At 47.4% G+C, this 26,310-nt stretch overlaps 1 protein-coding gene across 1 annotated transcript; it reads right to left on the minus strand.

Annotated features, from left to right (window-relative positions):
- Positions 1–1,760: 1,760 nt before the first annotated feature.
- On the minus strand, positions 1,761–25,892 carry BOK (BCL2 family apoptosis regulator BOK). Its single transcript, XM_064435717.1, has 5 exons — positions 25,606–25,892; positions 24,382–24,743; positions 19,085–19,213; positions 8,957–9,120; positions 1,761–2,864 (listed from the first exon to the last, which is right to left on the minus strand). Exons 2-5 carry the CDS (start codon positions 24,602–24,604, stop codon positions 2,739–2,741), a joined length of 642 nt encoding a protein of 213 aa, XP_064291787.1. The 5' UTR covers positions 24,605–24,743; positions 25,606–25,892; the 3' UTR covers positions 1,761–2,738.
- Between the last annotated feature and the right edge of the window lie 418 nt (positions 25,893–26,310).

The following is a 26,310-nucleotide window of genomic DNA, read 5'->3' on the forward strand; positions in this document are numbered from 1 at the left end:
TTTGTTTTGGTGGTGATGTGATTATTACAGGAGTGAGAAGGGTTGAGGGACCCTCCTTTTACACCAAGTGCAAGGTGAGCAGCACACTGGTCAGCTCTGGCATGTGTTTTGCAGGGACTAGCAAAGACAAGAAGACAGACAGAAGCCAGAGAATTCTGATAGCTATTGAGGGGAGCCCCACCATCTCTTCATTATCAGCAGTTTCCAGGCTGAGCCTTTGTCTGCCTCTTGTAACCCCCTTCCCACCCACACACATTCCTTTCCAGCAATGCTGCTTTATTTGGCTTGTCATTATCTTCTTGTTAAATCCACTTAATTGGTGCATTTAACTCTTTGTATTCCTTAATAGATCATCTGATATCACTTGTTTACTGGAAAAAAACCCCATAGCTTTAAGTATTACATTTCAAAATAGCATCTAAATTGGGACAGGTCTTGCCAGTCCCAGTAACTCCCCTTCACTCCATGAGGCACAGGGCAAGCTGGACTTGATGAGCTGTGAAGCCATCCAAGTCAAAGCCTGCACACAGCCAGGGTATTTCCAGAAATCCAAAATCTCCTTTTCCACAAGCTCCTTTAGGACAACAAATCTGCACCCCCCTGCTATGGTCTATAAGTTTTTAGTGCCTCTGTTGCAGACTGGTAGGGTTCCTCTCCCTGCTGCTCTAAGGTGATTAGTGCAGTTCCCATGTGCTCTAAATTTCCCTAGCCAGATCTACCAAGAGTCTAAGGAAGAAAATCCTGACTGTAAGTGATGCCAGCAAAACCCCTAATGCCAATATGTCTGGAAATTTAAAAAATTTAAATGTTCCTCTGGCAATTTGGTTTTATCTGGGGAATTGCTGCGGGCTTTACGTACATAACAATGCCCCAACTTCATGGCACCATCAGCTGCATCTACACTGGCAACTTCATCAGTGTAGCCCACCCCAAAGTGTCTGCAGCCACTGTCCAAGGCAGCACACAGCTCTGGTGTGGAGCGGGAGGCTCTCTCCTCCTCAGTGAGTGTTTCTGTTGAAGGACTGGGGATGGGGAAGGTTGCCTTTGAAGGGCTTTGATCCACAAGAATTGCTTTGCTACTGAAAATGTACTTGCAGACCAAGCTGGCACAGCACTCTGCAGTGGGGTGCAGCACTAGGGGCAAAGCTGGGCACCTACGTGCCAAGGCATCAGCCAAGGTGCAAAGGGCTGGAGCAGAAAAAGCAGGAATGTGCAAGGATCCAACTCCTGCACATCCTCTGCTAGGGCTTCTGCTGGCCAGGGCACAGCACTAACTGTGAGAACAGACCTGGCCCATGGACAGTACCCAAAAGCAAAGGTTTGGCTTTATTCTCACCCCCCTTTGTAACTCCTGGAGGAAGAGTAAAGCTCCTCTAAGTGTTTGGGAGGGAAATCAGGGGGAAAAACAGCAAACCCCCTATAGTGCCACTTGTTTTTAACCCACTTTTTTTTCTGTGCCACACTTTTGGGAGCAGGGCACTGAGCAGGGAGTCTGCAGAAGGCTTTGGCAGAGAAGGGACTGCTGACATCAGGGAGGCCCTGCACCTCTTGGTGGAAACAGCATGATTCTGACATGGCAGCAACATGGGTTAAATTCCAGGCATGAACCAGACAAGTCATAGCTTTAACATGTTAACATGCTCTACCAGGGGAAAAGCTGAAGTATTTTTAGCATGGCCAGAGTGTTTGTCTCTGCACTGTTCTGGCCTTTTTTGGAATTGTTAACTCTGCTCTGGAAACAAATACAATAGCCTTTGCAGTAGTGAAATACCACTTATTTTCTTTTATTGTTTGCCACAAAGAAGGACTACAAGTTGTACTTCAAAGAGATTAAAGGAGAAACATACATCAGCTACTTTCAGCACAGCTCACTGCTTTTACAATGCCAGCCAGATCACTCGCTGCTTCCCTATTTCTGCCCATGCCCCCCAGCCTTTCCTACTCACATGCTTAGCTCTGACAGAATCTCAGTGGAAAATACATTTTTCTTCATGATGAAATTCCATCCTGAGTCGTTGCTTGAAGGTATTGCCCCCTGCTCTCCTGTTTGACTGGGGTGGGAGCAGTAAGAGGGGTCAACAACACACACACACATTGCTCACTCATCCTGCCCCTCTCACAGCTACTCAGACCCATCTCCAAGACATCTCAGGGACAATCTGTTGACAGATTACTTGGGTTTATCTCATTAAAACCCACCATGCTGTGCTGGGGCAGAGCCCACCAAGTGAATCAGGGATAAAGGAGGAGATGAAGTTTAAGCACAAATGTAACAACAAGAATCAACACAAGGCAAGTCTGAGGACTGAAAGGGAAATCACATGGAGGGAAGGAGGGACTCTCCCCCTCTCCTATTTTCTTATCCCATTTCAAATAGTATTCCCTTCCTCCTCCCCTCTGCCTGGTGCTAGCAGAATCATGCAACACAGCCATGAGGAGCAGCCACCTGACAGTCCCAGCTGCACCCTGGCCACACATGCAGGACACCCAGGGAAGGAAGATTCTTGGAAGGATTAATGGTGAGAGAGGCTCATGTGGCTGCAAGTAGGAGACTGTGGTTGATCATCTGCTCCCTCTTGATGGGAGAGGAGAACAAGCCTTTTCTTTGTCCCAGTTCTTCTCTTCCTCCTCTTCAGAGATTGCCATTACCAGTCTGGAATTACTTCTCCAGTTACTTTTTGTTGCTTCTGGACTGGGAGAGAAGATGGGGCAAGGGGGTTGTGCTTGGCAGCTCAGACTCATCTCTCAGGCAGCAGGACGAAGAAGATGGCCTTGAGGAAGTGACCAAAACTGCAAACAGCAGCCACGAGCCAGTGGGAGCGAAGGCTGGGGTCAGTGTTCACCACACATTTTGTGATGTCTGCCTAATGAGGAGAGAAGAGATACTGTCAGAGAGACCCTGAGAGAGCACCTGGCACTTGAACCCTAAGGAGCAACTCAGTGTCACAGCATAAAAGACCAAAGCTTGAATCAGTTATGTAATTGGGTCTAGTACATGCTATACAGTAGTTGATAAACATTTGGCATGTGCTATATAGATCCAAAAAATATTTTGTCAAAACACTGTGGAAGTATTATCTTTCCTGGAACACTCCCAGTACAACTTGCATAGGTTATTGTTCAGCTGTTTCAACACCTCATATGAGAGGTGGATTAAATCTGTGACTATGCCCAGCCAAAAAGATTGAGCTACTGCACCAAAATCTCTTGTGCTGACTCCTGATAACATGCATTTACTTTCCTCAGCCTTTACAGCTTCTTTCTTTGACATTTACTGCCAGTGCAACTGCTGCCATTGCCAGGTCAGCCCCTTCTGCAGGCTGTGCCAGCCCCACAGCCCATGGCATGGCACCAGCCCTGCTGCAGCACCAGGGGCTGGCTCTGACACTTCTACACACTGACAGTTATTAAATCAGGCCCAAGAGCCCTGAAAAATACACTTTTCTAATTCCCACCAAAGTGTCCCCCTCTTCAGCCACCCCTGGGAAAAGAAATGCTGCAGGAAGATTACCCAGCACTGCCCATTTTGGATAGCTAAATACAATTTTCCTTCCCTGTTCAAAAGGAAGCCTCGGCAGTATCAGCATTCCCATCCTTTTCTGTAGAGCCAGATGCTTCCCAGAGGTTGTCCTGTTTAATATCAGCTCAAGTTGCTTGTACGTTTTCTCTTGCCTTAATGCTTTCTTTGGAAGGCATTCAAGGAAGCCACCTCCAGTTTAAATCTAAAGCAATGCAAGCTTTGTAGCTTTGTTTGTGGAAGTACATATGCCAGCAGAGATGCCTCCCCGATGTGTGGGGCAGAGTTAAAGATCACTTGGGTAGCCAGTTTCAAGTATTAATGAGGAGCTGGCCTGCAATGACTAAAAAATAATAAAAAAAACCCTATCAAATTGATAGAAAAAGCTCTCAGCTGGCATGGAAAGGAGAAAATAGAAAATATTGAGAAGGCGAAGTGAATAGAACAGAGGTAGAGAGAAAAATGCATTTTCTGGTGCAGGAATCAAAATTAAAAGCTTTGCCCATGATATAACAGAGTTCTGGTTAAACTCCAGCCCAGCACAACAAGATGTGGAGTGTGGCTGTGTAACAGGGGCTGCACTGTTAGCACATCAACCCCACGGGGTTCTCAGAAACAGCTTTTGGGAACAGTAATCACATCACAAGGATGGCAAATGTTCACAGCCCCAAAAGCTTTTTCTTTACAAGCTTAGCTCAGCAGTCTTCCATGTTTGCCTTTTGACACAAGTTTCTCACTGACCAAGCACAGAGGAGTGGGACTCTCAACCCTCAGGTGTTCCTCCCCAAAACAGGGCATGAGAGACAATGAATGCTCCAATAATCTTCTCTATTCCTTCTGCCTGTGCTCAAGACATGCATGAGCCTTGCCTGACCAACCTTGAAGAAAGGAAAAAGGGGCTGAAGGGACAAATACCAGAGCCTGGTTAGCGGGTACAGCCACACTAACCAGCCCCATCATCATCTACAGACCAAAGCTGTGCTGCCAGCAGCCTCCCAACACTCCAGCAGCTCCTTGCTCACCAGCTCTGGAAGGCTGGCACAGTGTCACCTCACACTGCTGATCCCCTGGGAGCACCAGGAGCAGCTGAGCTCATGAATAAGCGACAAGCAGAGACTGCAGAAGGAAGGAATACAGAGCATGCCGTGATGGGAAGGAACAGGATGACAGGAGAGAGCTGAGTCAGCACCAAGGTGTGGAAATACTGCTGCCTCTAGCTGAAAAACACGAGCAAACACAGCAAGCAGAGCCAAGACAGCAGAAGATGCTGCAATGTGGTACCAGTGCTTACAGGTATCGATTGTGTTGTGGAGGAAAGTAAGGTGGGTCTCCCTCAATACTTTCAGCACACTCACCCCATCTGAATTTGAAAATAATCTGGACTCAACCTGTCAGATTCCAGCAGCCTGCATGGGGCCATGTTTTAAACACACTGGTGTCAAACTGTCCCTTTAGCTGAGAGAAGTCATGCCCTGCAGGTCTGAACACACACGTTAGGGTAGCTGATCCTTGAGAAACATAAGCTCTAATGGGCTTTAGTGCCTGCTGGGAGCCAGCACAAGGCCCATACCCACTGGGCTGTATGGGTAGGGGTTAACTGCCAGATGAGAAAATGAACTCCTCAAAGCCCTGCTAGGTTCTCCCAAAGGCAATGACCTCACTGCTCTAACCAGGAGCAGCTGCACTCAGAAGCACTTACAAATTTCTATGGGGCTTGCTTAGATAAGCAAAATTGCTCAGCTGTTTAACAATTGCCTCAGCTGTTGTTATCCAAATCAGGCCTACCTGATAAGGCAGTGGAATTGAAAACTTCAAAGCCACTTAGGGCTTTTTGCCTGGTCAGGCACTGATAAGCTGTTGCAATGGCAGTTTGATATTCTATCTGAATTGTTCAAACAAATTCGAGTCACCTACACTGCTTTGTAGCAAATGCTGCTAAAAAAAATAAATCTTTCTATTCCACTACTGGAAAGAGTACTGTAAAGCCACTGCTGAGGCTTCAAACTCTTCCCAGGAAGAGATGATGCCTCAAAGGTTCTTTCTTGCTCTTCATGTGAGGTTTGCATTGGTTCTGCAGTCCTCTCCACCCTATGGAAGCAGCATGGGAACCTGCTGCTGAATGGAGAACTTCAAATGCCTTTCCAAAATCTCCATGGTTTCTTTCCTGGACCAGCACAGGGGATGGGGGTTATTCTTGGGGCCTCAGCCTAGGCTGATGAGTGAGGGATGGGGGCCATGTGAACGAGGATGGCAAGCCAGGACAAACCACCACCAGCTAGGCTGGCAGTGGGTGAGAGGGCTCCACCAAAGAGCTGTTTGGTCTGGCCTGTGAGTGAACAAGGCTGGGAAATTCCTTGCTGCAGTGCCTAGATCAGGAGGGAGAACATTCAGGGAAGCACAGCACAAGATGGGATCAGCAGCCTTTCCCCAGACTGAAGGGAGCCCTCGTTTCTAGAGGGAAAGCATTTCCTTTCACAGCCCAGAGCTGCTGTCAGAGCAGCCCAGCAGCCTTCACAGAACTGTGCTTGGTGAGGGGCACTGAAGTTCCTTCCCTTCCTTAGGGCCAGGTCCCAAGAGCAATCAGCATGGATTCAGCAACTCCAGTGGGAATGTGCTGTCCATCTAAAGAGGGATGGATGGCAGGAGGAGCCATTTATCTCCTCAGCTGCACAGAACCAGTGCTTGTAGCCACAGCTCTCTTCATAGAGAGCAAACAGGCTCAACTTCCCAAGGGTGTTTCCTGGGAATGGCAGCAAGGAACCTCAGAGAAAGAGAAAACAATTCTTATCTCTATTTTCTGCTCCTGTTGTTTTTGCACATGTGGAATGTGTTAAGAAGATTGTTTACCTGAAGGGATTTAGTAATTAGATTCTAGTAATAGTTGTTTATATTAATTAACCAATTAGGTCAAAACTGTGTCCTAACTGTCTCAAGACAGTCACGAGTTTTTCTTTAGTATTCTTTAGTATCTTTTTAGTATCTCTTTACTATACTACCTCTTTAATATAATATAGTATTAATGTAAAATTGTATAGATTTAATAAAACAGTTATTCAACCTTCTGAATCAACAGAATCAGATACCAATCATTCCCTGGATCCTAAGACCCTACATACAGTAAGTGCTGGTCTGAAGATGGGTTTTGCAGCTTGTTTGCTATGCAACAAATTTTCCAAAAATATCCTTTTGGAACTATCCAAACATTCTGTTTTGAACTCTAACAAAGCAATACAAAAATGAAAACAAGATGCTGGCTTATCAGAGCATGCAAGTTTTACAAAAAAAAAAAAAAAAAGAAAAAATAGTTGGAAACTAGAAAGAGATGCTTTCCTACACAACAGCTCTGTTTTAATGAAAGCAGACCTTAGGGGGGAAAAAGTTTCAGAGAATACATTTCAAGCAGCTCTACAGGTATGCAGCTAAAGAAAGCCTCAGATGATACTGAGGCAGGGACTGGCATTCACAGGCAGGAACAATGTCACTTAATTCCAGGATATCCTCTTCACCTGCCTCGGCACAATTAATTTCTGGAACACAAAATGAGACAGATCAGGGCATTCAAATCAAAGGTGCTTTTAGCCCAGCCAAACAGTTCCCTGAGACAGCTGGCCTCCAGGTGACTCAGTTTTAGAGAGGGGAAGGATGATTTAAGGTAGGATTGGTACTTAGTAAGTGCAAGGGATCCAAAATCAGAACATTGGTACTTTTCCAGTTCTTCTTCACACTCCTGAAGGAATCAGGGAACTGAACCAGCTACTGACAAAGCCGGGGAGTCTCAGCACAAAGGAGCAACACTCAGTTTGGAAAAAGACACCCACTCTCTCCAGTTCTGTATGGGTGAGGAGCCTGACCATTTCCTGACAGCTTAGGAATACATTTCACCTCTTGGAAAAGAGGAAATTTGCTGCTGTGGCTCAGTCTGGAAAGAGTGCATGCCTTGGGAACAAGATGTCCTAGGAGCTGAGTGGTGCCACAGGGCAATATTCTGCCCCAAGCAGCACCTGCCCAGCAGCATGCTAGAGGAGAGGATCCCAGCACTGTCTGTGTCCCTCCTGGTACATACAGACATCACCCAGCTGCCAGCCACTCACACAGCCAGCCAGTCTCTCCAGTCAGCTGGGGAGGGCACTGGAAAGGTATTTAGCTATGCCACAGCACCAAGATAAAGTTCTTACTATGAATGATCCTCCACAGGAACCAATGCTCACATTAAGTACAGAGAGACCAAAGAAATCCAGTGCTTAGAGGTGAAATGAGAATTAAGCTGGCAGGCCTCATTTTTTGCCAGTTTCTAGAAAACAGCTAGCCAAGACTATCACAGAATCAAAGAATGGTTTGGGTTGGAAGAAACCTCAAAGATCATCCAGTTCTACCCCCCGCCACGGGCAGGGACACCTTCCTCTAAAATCAGCCTGCTCCAAGCCCTGTCCAGCTTGGCCTGAACACTTCTAGGAATGGGGCAACCACAGCTTCTCTGGGCAACCTGTGCCCATGTGTGGTATTTTCTGAGACCCCATTAGAGGAAGGAAATTATGAATCTGACTCCATGTTCTTAGAAGGCTAATTTATTATTTTATGATCTATATAATATTAAAGAATGTTATACTAAAACTATGCTAAAGAATACAGAAAGGATACAGACAGAAGGTGAAAAGAACTAATGAAAAACTCGTGACTCTCCAGAGTCCGACACAGATGGACTGTGACTGATCACCAAGTCAAAACAATTCACATGAAACCAATCAAACATGCACCTGTGGGACAAACAATCTCCAAACCACATTCCAAAGCAGCGAAACACAAGAGAAGCAAATGAGATAATATTGTTTTCCTTTTTCTCCGAGGCTTCTCAGCTTCCCAGGAGAGAAATCCTGGTGAAGGGATTATTCCAGAAAATATGATAGTGACACCTGTGCCTCACAGGAATGACCCCTACAGTGTCCCACTATAACTGGCTGCTAGCTCTGGAGAAGGTCAGGAACACAACAGGTGCTGGTGGGTCAGGACTGAAATGAGAAGAAGAATGAGAAGAAGAATGAGAAGAAGAATAAGAAGAAGAATAAGAAGAAGAATAAGAAGAAGAAGAGTAAGAAGAAGAAGAGTAAGAAGAAGAAGAGTAAGAAGAAGAAGAGTAAGAAGAAGAAGAGTAAGAAGAAGAAGAGTAAGAAGAAGAAGTTGTCTCAGCTATGCAGGAAGCTGAGACGAGAATAACTGATGGTTTTGAGGCTGGGACCACGAGGCAGTAACAGAGTTTTGTAAGTTTAGCCCCGGTATGAAGTGTAAGCAGGACAGAGCAGCCACAGCATTGTGAAAGAGAAACCTCACACAGCCTTTTTCTGCGCAAAGCTGCAGAGAGCGCGCTCTCACTTCCATCAACTGGGATATTTCCCAGTCTGGACACACAGAACCAAGTGCAATGAGACACGCAGCACTTCTTACCCAGCCTCCTCTCCTCTTCAGCCACGTCACCAAGGTCTTGCGGACGAACTCCCCGAGGCAGTCCACGATGGTGTGAACCATGGCGGGCTGCGCGTGCCGCACGCAGTCCACAGCCAGCCCTGCTGCCACGGCGTACAGAGACACCACCTTGCCCCACGTGATGCCTGTGGGGAGGAAAAGGACACTCTTTTTTACACACACACACACTCTCAGTTCAGTCTTGAACAACCAAAGGAATGACTCTCCTTCATTTGGTGTGTCCATACTGCCTGCGTGCAGCCACAGTTCTGTATGAAAGAAATGGTAGGGGACCAGAATTAGGGAAAACTCTCCACATGGAGAAGCACAATGAAATAATCTGAGCTTGGTATGGTTTGATTGACTCTCAGCAATGGCTGCACAGCTTTGGGGAAAAAGCAGCCCAAAGGCACCACTGGGATAGGGGAAATCTTTTGTATTGCCCTGCCTCTCAGCCACGCACATGCTGCACAGGAGGTGACAGAATTCAAATAGTTTGAACAGCCTGGGGGTTTTGTCTTCAATATAAAGCTTAAACACCCTTAGACAAAGCATTCCTGTTTTTTTCTATGTGATACTCAAAGCATACAAGATAAGCATCTTCAGTTCTAGAATGGCACCAAAGCAACAAGGGAGGCAAAGATACAGGGCCAAGAATAGAGGAGTCATATAATCCTGAGCTGGGTGGACCCACAAGGATCACTGAGACCAGCTCCTGGCCTGCACAGACACCCCAACAATCCCACCCTGTGCCTGACAGCGTTGTCCAAATGCTGCTGGAGCTCTGGGGCTGTGACATTCCCTGGTGTGCCAGTTCAGTGCCTGACCACCCTCTGGGGAAGAATCTTTTCCTGATATCCAATCTAACCCCCATGGCACAGCTTCATGCCATTCCTTGGGTCCTGTCACTGCTCACCAGAGAGCAGAGTGCCCACCCCTCCACTTGTACTCAGGAGGGCTGGTGTCCTCTTCAATGTAAGCACCAGGCCTCACCTAAAAAACAGGCAGCTTCAAGGATTTGGCCACTGCCTACTTAACATTGCCTGGGCTACCTCACTGGAGACAGTGCAGGGTGGGAGAGCCAGCCAGCTCTGATCTCCCAGAAGACAGCCTTCCTGCCAGGCTGACCTGCCTGCAGCAGGTGCTCCCCAAAAGTTGTCCCAGCAGTGGTGATCTTCCTGCTGGTGTCAGCAATAACCATGTCAGCTCAGCTCTAGGTACCAGCCAAGCTCCTGGGGGCTGCCCCACCAACACTCCTGGGCATAAATCCTCCACACTCAAACAGTGCAGGCATAAATCCTTCATGCTCAAACACTGCAGGCATAAATCCTCCATGCTCAAACACTGCAGGCATAAATCCTCCATGCTCAAACACTGCAGGCATAAATCCTCCATGCTCAAACACTGCAGTCAGCTGCCCCTCATCAGGCTTTCCTCAGGAGCAGTGACCTGGAAACACAACCCTATTGCTGCCATGCAGAACTACTGCTGCACAATTTACTTCATTATCTGTAATATCCATATTTATCAAGCATACTGGGAAGTATTTTGCAGTGTTGGGTCCCTATGGAATCTATCTAAAGTCTCTCCCAAACATAGTCAGAAGCCTGGTGAAGTTCTAATATTTAAAAACCACACAGAATTGTTCTTGAAGGGTTGCGGCAAGGTGAGAGGATGGAAGATGTGTGCAGTGACTAGATCTATGGATCAGGAGGGGTTAAACACACCATTAGAAAATTGGATGTGCTCAGCAAGCAAAAATACAATTTAAATGGGGTAAAGAATCTCCCTCTTTCCTTCACTGCACTCTCAGATCCCCAGGTAGCCTGAACCAGCTCTGGGATGGAGCTCCAGCCTCCTCACAGCAGTTCTCATAGCAGCAGAATGCCCTATATTTCTTTAGAAAACAGGCAGATTTCAGAGCATTTCCACAATTCTTGCACTTGGTGCTTCAAAAGGAACATTCACACTAACACTTTCAGGAACTGTTTGCTTTTCCTTAAAAAAAACCCCAAAAAACAAAAAACTAAACTTTAGAGAACTCTTTAAATGTCAGCCACAGGAACTGTAATTGCTCCCACCCTTGTTAGACTGAAGAAAATCCATTCAGCATTACAAAAAACCCCATTTTTCATGACTAATGTAAGATAAAAAAAATCTACAGGTGAACCTTTTGTGAGGCTCTCAAATGCTCTGTGATACTCTGTCCTCCCCAGAACGATCCCTGAGATCAGAGGAAGTTATTAATGTAGCTAAAGTGACTGTTCTTCTGGTTTTATTTACTGAGCAGACCCCGCAGTGTCCCTGACACGGGCGCTGTCACTCAGGAAGTTCACTGCCTGTTTGGCATTCACACGATTTATCTGCCTTTCTCACATTGTGTGTCACCATGACAGCCAGCAGAACGAGCCAGGAAGAGGCTATGAAACCACAGAAGACTCGACAGAGGGGTTCTCCCTGCAAGGAAGAGGCTGTCCGAGTGCAGGTCAGGGCATTCCACACAAGGAAAGAGGCTTTCAGGGGTGACCCTCCTTGCTGATGACAAATTCAGCACCAGAGCCTCAGCAGGCTTATATTCAGCTTTAGTATAAGTCACTTTTACAGTTCTCCATCCCTGCAGAAATGTGCTCGTTCTGCATCTTGAGTTATATAACAAAAGTTACCCAAAATTCCAGGGAAGAGTTCACTGGCTTACTCCTAAGCTTTTGCTGACAGCACTCTTCAAATATCTGAAGCAAGTCCATTAGCTCTGAGATATTTACGTGGCAGTAACAAAGACTGACAGGACTGAAGTCACTCTGCTACAGAAAAACAGCTCCAGTCTTGGTTAATGTTTTGTTTTGAACCCAAGTTTCACTTTCCAACAGAAGAAAAGTGTATCCACAGCCTGTGAAAGACAGAGAGCCAAGACTTCCCCAGCACACAGGAAAGCAGTTTGCTCTAAGGTGCATCAGTCCAGAGAGGATGGAGAGGAAGCCCTTCAGCTCCAGTTTCTCTGCCAAGATTGTTCCTGCTGCAGGACTTGCACGAGGGGAGTGCTTCCCTGGCACACGGAGCAGAAAGAACACGAGTTCTTGGTCAGTGCTTATAATGGTGATGGATGTGGAGGGCTCAGGGGTCACATCCTCCTCCCAGAGCATGCCCAAAGGGGTCAAACCAATCCTTCAGTCTGCCTTTCCTGTTACCAGCAGAGTCAGTCCATGGGGCAGGAGAGGAGGAAATCCCTTCCTGATTCCCTTTTGTCCGAGGTCCCCTTGCCACTGCTGGGCTTCTCACTCACCCCAGCAGGGCACAGCTCGTGCTCTTCTTCTCATATTGTAGGAAGCAAGGGAAGAGCAGCACCTCCAACACCTGGGTCATGCCTGTGGCTGGGCCCCCTGCCCAGGAGGGCTCCAGCACCCCCCAGCCCCAGCAGCCCTCCTCTGCACTTTCCCAGGACACCAGCTCCATCAGCTTTTCCCTCTCAAGGACTCCCCTGGCAGGGGCAGAGGAGCACAGTCACTGAGAGGGCAGTGCCTCTGTCCCCTGTGACATCCAGGCCAGGTTCAAAGTGACACTACTGTGATACATCCCAGCATAAGCTGGAGTTGCATCTGCCCAGTGCACATGAGAAGTGAAAACACATTGGCTCGCTCCAAATTCCTGAAAAGGCCTGGCTGTCATCCACGCTGGGTGAAACAGGCACTCATCACCAAGCAAGACAATCCATTCACAGCTTCCCACTGCGTGGATTAACATGCACAGGAGCTAACAACAACAGGGAATGGAAAGCTGCTCCAAAAAGGAACCAAAAGAGAGAAAGCTCTGCTCACAGACATGGAACAAAAGGATACGGAAAAAGTGAAGGGCTGCTTAGAAGGCTTTATAAAAAATAAGAAATTCAAGTTTCACTCTCGGCCAGCCATGGAGCTGAAGGTATGTAAACACTGCTGAGCCCAGGGTAAAATGAATTAGCAGGAGAGGAATGCTCTTGAAAGTGTTCCTGCTCATATGAGCTTGTCTGCCCCAGGGGAGAGATGAAGAAGCCATGAGACACAACTGTGCAGTCTCAGGGCACCACACAAGCTGAGGTTATTCAAATAAACTTCCCTCTGCTCCACTCAGCATCAAAGCCCTGCTCACAAATCAGACCTTAAAGAACCACCATGCACTGCTACACTTCAGCAGCAGGGAGAATACAGCCAGACACAACAAACTTTGGTGGAGAGAAAAGCTGAGAGGGTGGAAGAAGAAAAGCACGAGGCAGGAAGCTCAAGCCATAAGGCCTAAGTGATGAGGGAGCAGCAGGATGCATTTCTAACAGCATTCAGAGAAACTCAGAATGGTCTGTGTTGGAAGGGAACTCAAATCTCATCTCATTCCAATCCCCTGCCATTGGCAGTGTTACACCCCAGTCACTTAATCCCAGGGTTAAAACCAAGGGTCTTTTGCTCTGGATGGATTCAAAGGAGAAAATCCCAAGCAGATATTCTCAAGAGGAAAAAATCCATGTGAAAATTTGCTGGCAAACTACAGAAAATTAAGGAACATTGGCAAAGAGTAAATGCAACACAACACAGCTTACCATTGCATAGACTTGGCCCACTGAACATAGAAAACCTTTAAACCCATTCAATGTCACGTTCCATGAGAAAAGAGAAGGGAGAAAAACAGAAAGAGAGGAAAGATACAGGAAAACAGACATATAGCTACTAACTTCAGTTCCAGTGAATTAAAACTCCAAAATGAAGGTAGGGTCAAAGGACAACGTGCTTGCCTCGTGGTCAGGCTTCTTGAAGCTTTGGCCCATCCTGGGCCTTCCTCCCATGTAGGATTTGCAGTTTTTTGGGCTGACAGACACTGCAGGGTGGGGGTACAGGGCCAGGGCACCACCCCACCACAGCAGGGTCTGAGCCACCCCCTACCACACATTCCAAGCATCCTAAGATGTCTCAAAACAGATTCCTTTTTCCACTCTCTACCAGGCAAGGGCACCTTCCACTATCCCAGGCTGCTCCAAGCCCCATCCAGCCTGGCCTTGGACACTTCCAGGGATGGGGCAGCCACAGCTGCTCTGGGCAGCCTGTACCAGGCCTAACCTTTCTAGGGAAAAATTTCTTCCTTATATCTAATCTAAACCTACTACCTGTTAGTTTGAAGCCGTTCCCCCTTGTCACTCCATTCCCTTGGAAAGAGTCTCTCTCCAGCTTCCTTGGCTCCTTCAGGGGCTTGGAGGCCACAGAGAGGTCACCAGGAGCTTCTCTCCTCCAGGCTGAACAATCCCAGCTGTGCCAGCCTTCCCTCCCAGCAGAGCTGCTCCATCCCTCTGCTCACCCTGGTGCCTCCTCTGGACTCTCTCCAGCAGCTCCAGCTCCTTCCTGTGCTGGAGACAGGTCTGAGTGGGGCACAGGGGCACAATCTCCCCCAGCCCTGCTGCCCAGCACACTGGTGGTTTCTGGGTCCCAGTACACAGGGCTGGGGCATGCCCAGCTCTCACCCACCAGCACCCCCAGGTCCTTCTCCCAGGGCTGTTCTTGATCTGCCCATCCCCAGCCTGGACTGATCCTGGTGGTTGCCCCAGTGCAGATGCAGCATTAGCACTGTTTTTCCACCAGGTGACCTCTTCCTTCTGGCATTTGTTTTAAAATGTAAGGAAAATGTCAGCTTAGCCAGGCCCCAAACCAAAGCTTGTTAAGTCAGGGGAATGTCTCCTGCTGCCTGCAGAGCAGTTTTGGAGAACCAGGAGTAACTTCACAGAGAATATGGTGCTGCAGATCCTTTATCACCAAAAGCAGATCAGGGCCCTGCAGGGCTTGCTCCACTCAGGTGGGCTCACCTCACCCTCAATAACTAATGAGCTGTTTGGAAACAGGGGAACAAAACACAGCTTGAGCCTAAAGTCTCTTCTCCCAGATGACAAGCCATGGGACAAGAGGAAATGGCCCCAAATGGCACCAGGGGATGTTTAGATTGGGTATTAGTGAAAATTTCTCCACTGGAAGAAGAGGCATTGAAACGGGCTTAGGGCTTAGTCGAGACTTGCAGACAGTGTGGACAGGAAATGAGCACAGACAGAGCTGCAGTGTGAAGACTCAAAACCAGACCAGAATGTGGAAGATAGACATGTAAAAGATTAAGGAGAAAACCTCTCCATAAAAAAAAGATCAAAATCCCCTGCTTCCTTGCTGGAAAGGCATTTTAAGTGACTAGTGGGGCTCCCCAAGCTGTCTAAGCACTGTAGTGTCAGACTGTAGCTGTTTTCTTAATAAACTTGGTAATTGGCATGAAAACTCACCCTGAACTTGAGTGTCTGGTTTCCTTTGCTCAATAAGAGCCTCTTTCCTCTGAAGTATGAAAAAAAAAAAAAAAAGGAATGAACGTCTGGCTGCTACAGCCAACTCCAATTTGCTGGATTTTTTGTTAAATGTTGAGTTTTGAGACTGCAGTGGGATCTAGAGATGTTAAAAAACAGCAAGCTCCTACCCCTCTGCCACTCAGCAACCTTCTACCTAGGAGAAATTACAGTAAGTTGAAAAAAGCAATTAAATGCACAGCTCCCAGCAGAGATGAGAAAGAATTAAGAACATACATGGAGAGCTCTGGGAAGGTTTGCCTGCTCTGAGAGAGGTGTTGGATAATACCCTTTTCTTGACTCAGAGATCGGGCAACTGAGAGGTGCTTTAAAAATTTTTATTCCATTTTCAGTCTCATGACAAGGGTGAGACAATACAGATGTTATAATTCACACTATCACCCAGCACACTAGAAATCATTTCTGCAGCAGGGTGGCTCCAGAGGAGGGGCAGCACTGTCAGCCCCAGAGGGCTGAGTCCAGATTCTATTCTTAATACCCTGAAAACCCAGGTTTAGAACTATGAGATATGATTCCTACTTTAATTTGAAACTACCCACACATTTGGCTCCTGAGCTGAGAAGCTGAAGAACACCAAAAAAACGCAGCTCTCCACGAATTTGTCAATATACACTGAGAGCAGGATTCCCAGGAGGCAGCAGGCTTTCTCCCCAGCATCATGGCAATGCAGCATCACAGCAGAGCTCCACCTGCAGCATTCCTGCCCTTCTGGCTTAGCTCTCTGTGTCCCTCCAGCTCTGGAGGTGGCCCTCTCCCAGTGCCGTCAGCTGAAGTCACCTAAGACCACCTGAAATGCAAATTGCACCTGAGCCTGCCAGCCGGACTGTTGTTTTTCTGTCAGCCTTGACAGCAGTAAAGCTCAGCACTAAGGGACAGGACAGGGCACCTGCACTTTGTACACAGCCACACTGGGACATTCCTGCCATGTTTTCCCAGCTCTTGCTGAGCTCACAGGCCCTCCCAAGCCAGCCCAGTGCAAAGACAAGCTCTTGAGGGCTGCAGTACTAGGCACACAGTCCAACCCCACCATTTCCAATGGCACAGCATCAATTTCCCTAACCCAGGGAGTGAAATCTGCCCTGCTCAAACTGCCAGAAGCCCTGCTTGGGCAGTTCCTCTCAGAAATCCATTTTGCCATCCCTTATGATTCTGGGGAGCATCTGTGCTCTCCACCACAGGTCTCCAGACCTTCTGCATGTCAGGGCTTCTCCAGAGTGTCAGTGGTTCCAGATAAGGAAGCACAGCTGATTGTGAGGATTAAAAGGTTTTGAGTGAGGTCACCTATTTGAAAGTACAACTGAAAGCTGGACTTCTATCCTGTAGCAAGTCCTGCCAAAGTGACAGGAGTCCCTGCATCCTGTGACAGTTCCATGCTATTGTCACTGGTTTCAGTGGTTTCACACTGCTATGCTGCTAGCAAGTTGCTTTCTTTGTTTTTTTTTTTCTTTTTTTGGTTTTGTTTCCAATCTTTAACATCTACCATCCCTTCCACAGACAACACAACAAGACATTGCAGAAAACCTGTAACCATGTCAGAACCTGCCTGACCTAAATCCCTCTAAAAGGCTTCTCTTCCCTCAATTCCCACAGGCTGCTCTTCCAGTTGTGAGCAGGGATTGTTTTCAGGAAAAGCTGAATGCAGCACAGGGCTTACTTTTGCTTCTGACCATCACCTCTGGAACCAGTCTAACAGCAGCAGCAGAATATTCACATCTAAGCAGAGAGAAAGCTCAAAGCACCTGCTCATCTGGAACAGCCTTAAGGACCAAGACTTCCCCAGGATGAGAAAGGAGAAGCAGCAGGTCTCATTGCAACTCTGGGTGTTGCTGTGGGAAAGGAAGCCTGGAGGAGAGGAGCTCTCTTGTGATGAGTTGATTCTGGCTCCCAGCATCAGCAGCCTGAGCTGGAACAAGGGAGACTCCCAAGCAATGAATCCTCTGCAGCTGCCAGTGGTGAGCAAAGAAGCTTGGAATGAGTGACCTCCCTCTGCAATGAGGTAACAGCCACCTCCTAACGAGGAAGGGCAGGAGGTGCCTTCTAGAACCAGGCAGAACCTACCGGGAGGATATTACAACCCAGGCCATTTCCCTGCCAGAAGACAGCAGAGAGGAGCTCTCATTAAATCATTAAAGCAGGGCACACTGCCAAACTGCCCACAGCCCTTTCAGAAAGCAGGCCCCACCTTGCAGGCTATGCCTGCTCTGAGAGAGGTGTTGGATAACACCCTTTTCTTGACTCAGAGATGGGGCAACTGAGAAGTGCTTTAAAAAATTTTATTCCATTTTCAGTCTCATGACAAGGGTGAGACAATACAGATGTTATAATTCACACTATCACAATCAGAAACCAACTATTTCCTATTTACAGTACATTGTAAGTGTTTTTTGGCTTATCAGCTTTTTACCACACCATGCTACAGATGCCTTAAAACCAATCATCTAAAACTACTCCTTGTGGGTCCCACTAGAATGCATCTTTCATAGGTCTATTTAGTCTTATTTGTAAGGCTATTTATTGAAATTTTTTTAGCTCTATTTCTCTCTCAACAATATCCACCCTATTCCATGGCATTTATAAATCAACATTTCTTGTCTCAAAGTTCATACACAAACATATACTATGTGGGCCTTCTATCGGGCCCTGAGAACTCTCTACAAATCACAGAATCACAGAATAATGAGGTTGGAAGAGACCTCTAAGATCATCGAGTCCAACCTATCCCCCAACACCTCAACTAGACTACAGCACCAAGTGCCATGTCCAGTCTTTTTTTAAACACATCCAGAGATGGTGATTCTACCACCTCCCTGGCAAGAGCATTCCAGTACTTTATTATTCTTTCAGGGAAATTTTTTTTCTAATATCCAACCTATACCTTTCCTAATATCCAGCCTATACCTTCCCTGATGTATCTTGAGACTGTGTCCTCTTGTTCTGTCAGTCACTGCCTGGTGGAAGAGACCAAGCCCCACCTGTCTACATCCTCCCTTTAGGAAGCTGTAGAGAGCAATAAGGTCACCTCTGAGCCTCCTCTTCTCCAGGCTAAACAACCCCAGTTCCTTCAAATGTTCCTCACAGGGCTTGTGTTCCAAGCCCCTCTCCAGCCTTGTTGCCCTCCTCTGGACGTGATCAAGCGTCTCAACATCCTGCCTAAACTGAGGGGCCCAGAACTGGACACAGCACTTGAAGTGTGGCCTCACCAGCGCCAAGTACAGGGGAAGGATGACCTCCCTGCTCCTGCTGGCCACACCATTCCTGACACAGGCCAGGATGCCATTGGCCTTCTTGGCCACCAAGGCACTCTGCTGGCTCATGTTCAGCTGGCTGTCAACCAGCACCCCCAGGTCCCTTTCCACCTGAACACTGTCCAGCCACACTGTCCCCAGCTTGAATGTTGTAGGGGATTTTTGTGGCCAAAACGTAGAACTCGGCACTTAGACTTATTAAACTTCATGCTGCTGGACTCTGCCCATCCATCCAACCCACCTAAGTCTCTCTGCAGAGCCCTCCTTCCTTCCAGTAGATCAACACAAGCTCCCAGCTTAGTGTCACCTGCCAATTTACTAATGAAGGACTCGATGCCCTCATCCATGTCGTCTACAAAAATATTAAACAGAATTTAATACCAGTGGTGTACCTCAGAGCCCTGAGGGGCACCACCGGTGCCTGGCCGCCAGCTGGAATCCATTTCCCACAGGGGGTGGCTCCATCCTGCTCCCTGGCAGGCAGCCCTGCTGGGGCGCGTGTGGGTACCGTACCTGCGGTGAAGATCTGCGCGGCCACGGCCAGGAAGGCGTCGGACACCACGGTCTCGGAGTGCAGCGAGATGTTCAGCTGCCGCGCCACGTTCCGGTACACGTTGGGCCGGATGTACTCCAGCTCATCCCCTGCCAACAAACAGCCAGGCTCAGCAGTGATGGGGAAGGAAGACTCGCTCACCATATGATGATAGACAAGTCTCGTCTTTATTCCCGAATCGCCAATTATTATACACCTTTTAATTAGCTCATGCATAGTGCAAAATCCCAGCTCACCATTGGCTAATTAGTTATCAGCTATCTACGTGCTGTTTTGGTATAACTACTTACCACTTTCCCAGGCTGTCCCGCTCCACCACCTGTGTCTGTGCATTTCTTCATCCGTGGGCCAAGGACACAGTTTAATTGGAATGGCAACTCCCCTCATTCTCTACCTCGGTCAAATTAATCTTACTGTGACCTTTAGCTTGGAGCTAGCTTGTTACAAAGCTCTCAACACAGCAGGACACACTGCACCAAGCCCTGCTCCCACCACGGAGGGGTCACAGCTGGGCTCACTCCAGGGACGCCGTCAGGCAAAGAGTTTCCCCACCCAGCTCCACCTGAGTTTAGGCAGGCAGCAAAGTGCTTAGGGTTGTTGAGATGCAATTCCCACTATCTGTGTAATCACATATCCTCTGAACAAAGAGATATACAGCTCTCTCCCAAGATTTTCCTGGGAAGCTGTGAGAAAGCTCAAAGAAAGAATGAGAAATATTTATCTCCACTTGCTGCACCTGTTGTTGTGCACACGTGGAATGTGTTATGGAGATTTGTTTAGCAAAGGGTGATTTCTTAATTGGACTCTGGTGATGGTGTTTTGGATTCATTGACCAATTGGATCCATGTGTGTCGTGACTGTCTGGCAAGGGCAATGTGTTTTTCTGAATAGTAGAGCATAGTATTGTGAAAAATTTTATATTTTATACAAATATATATATATAATGTGCGTATTTTATAATTGGCTTTTCACAAATATTAAAATTAATATTGTATGTGTTAGGTTAGAAAGTTTTGCTGTATTCATTTTCTTAAGTAGTGTGTTAAATAGAGTTTTAGGTTATAACAGAATGTTAAAATAGAAACTATGCTATGCAAGATACTTTTTTTAAAAGAGGTACTCCTACTGAGACAGCAGCCACAGGACACCTAAGTCTTTCAGAAAAAAAGAATTTATTGCTCACTTATCAGAAGAAACAAACTTTTTCCTGCCTTGTTCAGCCCTGAAGACACCATCAGGATTCAGAGGAAGAAGCTGACACTGACCAGACAGAATCCTTTGCTTGAATGGGAGTTATGCATCATGTATGAGGTATATGAATATCCAACAGGCTATTGCTTTTAAGGGTTAATCCTCTATTAATAAGGGTCCTTTTTCAGGCTTATTTTGCCCAGAAAGACGTACCCGGACTGTCCCTAACTCTTTGTTCTTATTGTCTCATATTGTCCTAATCGTCATAATTTTAATTACTCTAATTATATTACTATTTTATAACCATTTTGTTACTGTTAAACTTTAAAATTTTTTTTAAACAGTGATTGACGTTTTTCACAGTATAATATAATAAAGTACAATAAAGCAATTGATCAGCCTTCTGCAATGATGGAGTCAGTGCTAATTATTCCCCAGCAGGGACTGCTGCTACGATCCATCTGCACCCTGGGACTCCTAAAGGGAGCAGAGGCAGGCAGTGCCTGTACCCGTGGTGTGGCTGCAGCACTCCCTGATATAAATGCTGTTCCCAGGCTGGCTGCCTGCCCTTCCTCCACCACAGGAGACAGGCCTCAGATAAGCAAAGCCATGTCATTTTATTTAGAAGTGAGAAGGAGGCATGTACATCCATGTAAGCTTTTGAGAGATACGCCCTTCCTCAGCACCTCATCAGGCTTGTACAAAAATGCCTCAAGTGCAAGAGAGTGACTCAAGAATGCTGAAGGCTGATGAAAGCCAAGGATCCACCCAGGGCTGCACAACATTAATTAAACAGAGAGACTGCCAGCTATTTTATGCTCACACAGGCACTTGAGAGTCAATCTGGAGTTCTTTCTCCCCTCGAAATGGTTAAAGAGATGTTCATTTGCATGGCCTGCTGCTCAGCAGCAGGGTACTTGACTTTCACCCCTAGAGTGCTTTCTGCCCAGCTGGGAAATGGCAGGAGGTGTTAGGCCAGCTTGAAGACCAAAACAAAAACCACCAAGGACAAGCAAAGAACCTTGTCCTAAAGGACTGAGCTATGGAGCTTGGGAAACAACAGTAAGCTTTTGTTTTTGTAGCAAAACAAACCATTTTTTTGAGTAGTAGAATTAATAAAGCCCAGTTTCCAAGGGATTTCTCTCTCTGTAGAGGTTCATGGATATTTAATGAAGGTTGTACAGTTGCTCTAGGAGCAGGACACAATGCAAACACCACATGGGGCCAAGCCCCTTTGTGCAGAGAGAGCCCTTTTTAGCTTAGACTTAGGACACACCGTGCTCTTCTCCTGCACAAGGGTGCTCTGGGAAGAGGAAGAGGAATCCCAACAGCTTTGTATCCCACTGCAAGACCCAGGTGACTTGGCCCAGCCAGAGGGCAACTGATCGTCCTCAAAATTCATTTATATGAGAGGTAAAAAGGAAGATGCCACTGCAATCAGGACCTTTTTATAGAGCCATTAGCTACTGATCCTTTATTCATTAATCTGGCACTCAACACAAGCAAAACCCAGAATTCCACAGCTGAGCTCTCCCAGCCCTTTCTGAGCAAGGGATTGTCCCTGTTTGACAGAAGGAGGAAACCTGCCAACACATGGTCAGCCCTGATAAGAGGAAACCTTTCTTGGACTACTCAACAGCTGTTTTCTCCTCACAGGCAGCACACAGGCTTCCTGGTGAATGTCAGGAAATGGGGATAGCCCTGGTTAGCTGAGAGGGAGGCACAGGAGCCTGGGAGCAGCACTTGGTGGCCTGCCACAGCTCCAACTCCTACCACGCAGTTCCTGGAGGCCCCAGATGAGATCAGGGTTTGGTTGGAGGCACATATGCCCTGTTCTGCAGCAAGGCTCACAGCAGGCAGGAGCATCTGGGCAAGGAAAGCACAGGAAAGCATTCCCATGCTTGGAGAGCCTCCCTGCCCCAGCAGCCCCAGGACCTCTACACTGGTGCTGGTCTCCAGTGTCCTTGCTCTGATGCCCAACTTTGCAATATTTAGAGCAATTTGGGGGCTTCTCCTCCTTTCTCCAGTGATTATGGAGGAGTTAGCAGGGCAGCAGTAGCAGTTCCCATGTGCAGAAGCCCATTGCAGTGGTCAAAGGGCACCTCCCTGGGCCTTGGCCAGAGGAAATACAAGTTCAGATAAACCAGGCCTAGGACAGACACAGCAGGTTGGTCTGGGGTGCCTCATTTGGCTATACCATTAGGTTTTACCATGTCTGACTCATTAATTGCACTAATTAGCCACTAAGCCTCACTGAGCTGATGGAGTCTCCCTCCCTGTGACCTCCAACAGCATTGCCTGTGCCCAGGACTTCTGCTGGCCCACCAGGCAGTTCACCAGAGCCTCTGCGTGCAAGTGGGCTAGGAAATACTCCAATTTCCCATCTCCACAGGCTTCTCAGCACTACCATGAAGGAAAAAACTGGTGCTGCTTGTTGCACTGCTCAGGAAGTGGCTGAGGATCAGCATTCCTGGCAGGTGGCTGGATACCAGCTGGCCTCGTGCTGGTTACAGCAACAAAGGGGAAAAGAAAGGGATGGGCCATGTGACAAGTGGAGTTTCCAAAGAAACGGGATGGAAACTATTCTTCATCTTAATGAGGAGGACTGCTCACCTTTCTGGTTGCATGGGTACCACATGGTGCTCTCCAAACACATTTGCTCAGAGAAGGCACCAAGTTTCTGGGACTATCAGCCAAATATTTCCATCTGGACAATCCAGGAGACGCCTTCAGATCCAGCGAGCCACCTGCTTGCCCTTTAACATGTTCCTGGCCACCCACAGAAGGTTGGGTTGAAAGCACATAAATCTCAACCCCCAATGCAGGTGGAGAAGAAAGGGAGCACAAATAGACAGTGAGATTGACAGAACAAGAAGAAAATTCCCCCAAAGACCAAAGAAGCACTGGAAACAAAACCAGAAGTAAAATTAGCATAGAAGAGAAAAGGTGAAAAAGAATGATTTTTTAAAAAAAAAGTCCTTTAAAACAAACACAGGTGTGCCTTAAAAATAAACTTGGGATAATATCAAACTGGTAGAAAGGAGAGAAAGTGGGAACACCAGCCCTGGTCCTGACTTTGTTAGGCCCAGCTAATGCTAACTTCATCAGACCTGTTTGAACTCTGATGTAATTAAATCAGATGCAAATGCTGGTGGTAGTTTCCAGCCAGATGTGAACTAATACACCAGCCTGCAGGCAAAGAGGGATGTTGGAAGCAGCTTCCAAGAATAAAGGTGTTGGTTCCCAAATGACAAACAGCTAGACTTGAGCACACAGGATGCTACACAACCCAAAACAAGTGGCCAGGCAACTGTTAACATGTAAAGGGTGCTCCTGGTACAAGCTCTAAAGCATATCTTCATGCCACCAGGCATCACCTTCAAATTGCTCTCCCTGAAGCCCCCAGAGCTGCTGTGCTGTGAAGGTAGCACCAAATGGCAGTGTATCCCAGACAACATCAACCAACTCCTTCCTGCTCCACCTGAAAAACCAAGAAAATTCAGGTCTTGCTGATGACTAAGGTGGGCAAAGGAAAATTAAACACACTGTCATTAAAAAGCAGCTTTTATAAAATCTCCAACAACACATTTTCTGAGCATCTACTCCCAAATTAAAGCTGGGTGAGCTACTGCTGAAGCCCAAGGCCAGCTGTAGCAGTGCCCTAGAAGATGCCAGATGCATTGAGCCAATCAAGTCACTCACTCTGGGGAAAACACTGCAAGTCCAGTTAAAACACCCAGCTGAGAAAGACTGCTCTAAGTGCTGTGAGAACTGTTACACAGCTGGAGACCTGTGCACACAGAATCAGTTTGCTGCTGGGCTTTCTTACACTGCTTTGTGATTTTGAGCTGTTGCAAGTCCTCAGAAAAAGGCAACTTTGCAGAAACCCTGTGCTGAGCAGCGCTCCGAGAGACTGAGGAAACTCAGGCAAAGGAGCTGTTTAGGGAAGATCACCAAAAGCAGAGAAGAAACACCTCAGTATCATCACATGAGAAGACTCTTCCAGAAGCCTTATTCTGGTGCAAATCACTCCACCCAAGCTGAGCTCTCCCCATGGCAGACTCACCAAGTCGCAGCAGTATGGTGGACACCTCGGCCAGCTTGCCCCCGGGCACTGGGGCGTTGTACTCGGGTTTGCTCCAGCTGACACCTGCCTGGATCAGCCTTGAGTTTATGTAGTCTCTGCAGAGAGCCTTGGCTTGGGACACAAGCTCTTTGTCAGTGGGAGACCTGTCAAAAACCTCCATCACCTCTGCAGCAAAGACCGAGGAGCGACGCAGCACCTCCATCCCGGACTGCTGAAGCCGCAGCTCTGCGTGCACTGACTGAGGGCTGAGCCAAAGCCTGGATCAGAATCTGCAGGGGTTGTCCTCAAGGTCTATCAGAGCTCCCAGCAGCCCTTCTCCACAGGCGAGTTTTTCGTTTTAGCTGGCAAATGAAAGCATCTGTAAGTCCTCTAGCACTGCAAAGATGTAAATCAGAAGCTCAAGAACACGGTTATGCTGAAGTCAGTAGCGTCACATCTGCAAAACATTTGTCTAGGTCCACCTTACAGACAGGGGCAAAGTCTTGCATCTTTCAGCCACTGACTATCCCTGGCAGCATGGTCCACAGAAAGGCTGCAGTTTGGAACTCTCAAGGTGTTTCCTCTTTTCCCATTCAGGTTTGGCAGTTCTAGAATCACCCATCAGAGAGACTAGACAGTCAGAGCATGGAAACACTTCATAGAAATTGCAAACAATCTCAGCTTGTTTCAATTAAACTGAAAAAAAAAAAAAGAACCCCAAATACCAGTTACAGGAACCTCAACCAGATGTCAACAGACATTCCAGCTCAGTAGGTCACAGACCTTTCTGAAGAAATGGCACTATTGCAAGAACAAGGGTATGGGAGCATTGGAAACGCCTTGTTGGAGACAAGTTTTCTGAGACATATTCTCAGTTTAGGTTTTGGTTGTGCCACGTTTTTTCCCCAAAACAACATGCACAGTACTACTTGAAAACATCTAGCAACAGCAGAGAAAGCAAAACAGAAATGTAGATTTTTGAAAAGGTTTAAGCTGGGAATACCTAAAGGGAAATGCCAAAATTTCTTCAGAGGCACCTGAATTCATCTGCTGATCTGAGTTTTTAACCCAGTGCTGCTTTTGAAGTCAGAGTCAGACCAGTCTTTATTCAGAGGTTAATAAATGCATTTTTCAGTCTGCAGTTTCAGACACCTACTTACAATGACAATTTTCAAACAAAACACAGCCAGTTATCTCAGTTTGCCCAAGGAAAAATATATTTACCTCTCATGTTGCACTTTTCCCCCCTCAGTGCTTTCTTTTTGGCTTTGGTTTCATGTTTCTTTAGAAGCTCTGCATCACTGGACACCTGGTTTAGGGTTCACAGGACGGAAGGATGTCACCGTTCTCTGCAGAGCCCCAGGCTCCTGTGCTGTGATTTCCCAGGGCTCAGCCAGCGCCTCCTGCCCGCTCCCTGTCAGCACATCCCGGCTCTGCTCCACCGGGATCCTCCTGCTTTTAAGGGATCCAGCGCAGGGGAAAGCTTCTGGCTTTAGCCTTGTAAGGAAGATGAAATAAGCGGGAGGTGGGGTTGCTGCACCGGAGGGAGACGCTCTCTCCTCCCCTTCGGTCTCTCTTAAGGAGGCTCTCGGCTGTTCTGCGCTGGGCTTTCCTCAAGGATTCGCTTCGGGGGGAGGCTGCGAGCATCATTCCTGGAGCCACGACACAGAAAGTGATGAAGGCGCTGCTGAAACAGGAGTAATTCCTGCTGGGTTCCCAGAGCAGCCTCGGCAGAGTTGATGCTGGCCAGTCCTTTTCACACGGTAGCCAAGTGGGGGAATTGTACACGGTCATGTTCTGTTCAGCCCTGGGTTAGTCCTACATTTCAATCACTGCCATCATTTTGGTCTGCGTCCCTGCCCGTGTAAGGGGCTGAAAAGAGATGATCTGTAAGCTCCCTTCCATCCCAACCCATTCTGTAATTCTACA

Source organism: Passer domesticus, chromosome 11 (assembly GCF_036417665.1).
Source record: "Passer domesticus isolate bPasDom1 chromosome 11, bPasDom1.hap1, whole genome shotgun sequence".
Taxonomy (NCBI): Eukaryota; Metazoa; Chordata; class Aves; order Passeriformes; family Passeridae; genus Passer; species Passer domesticus.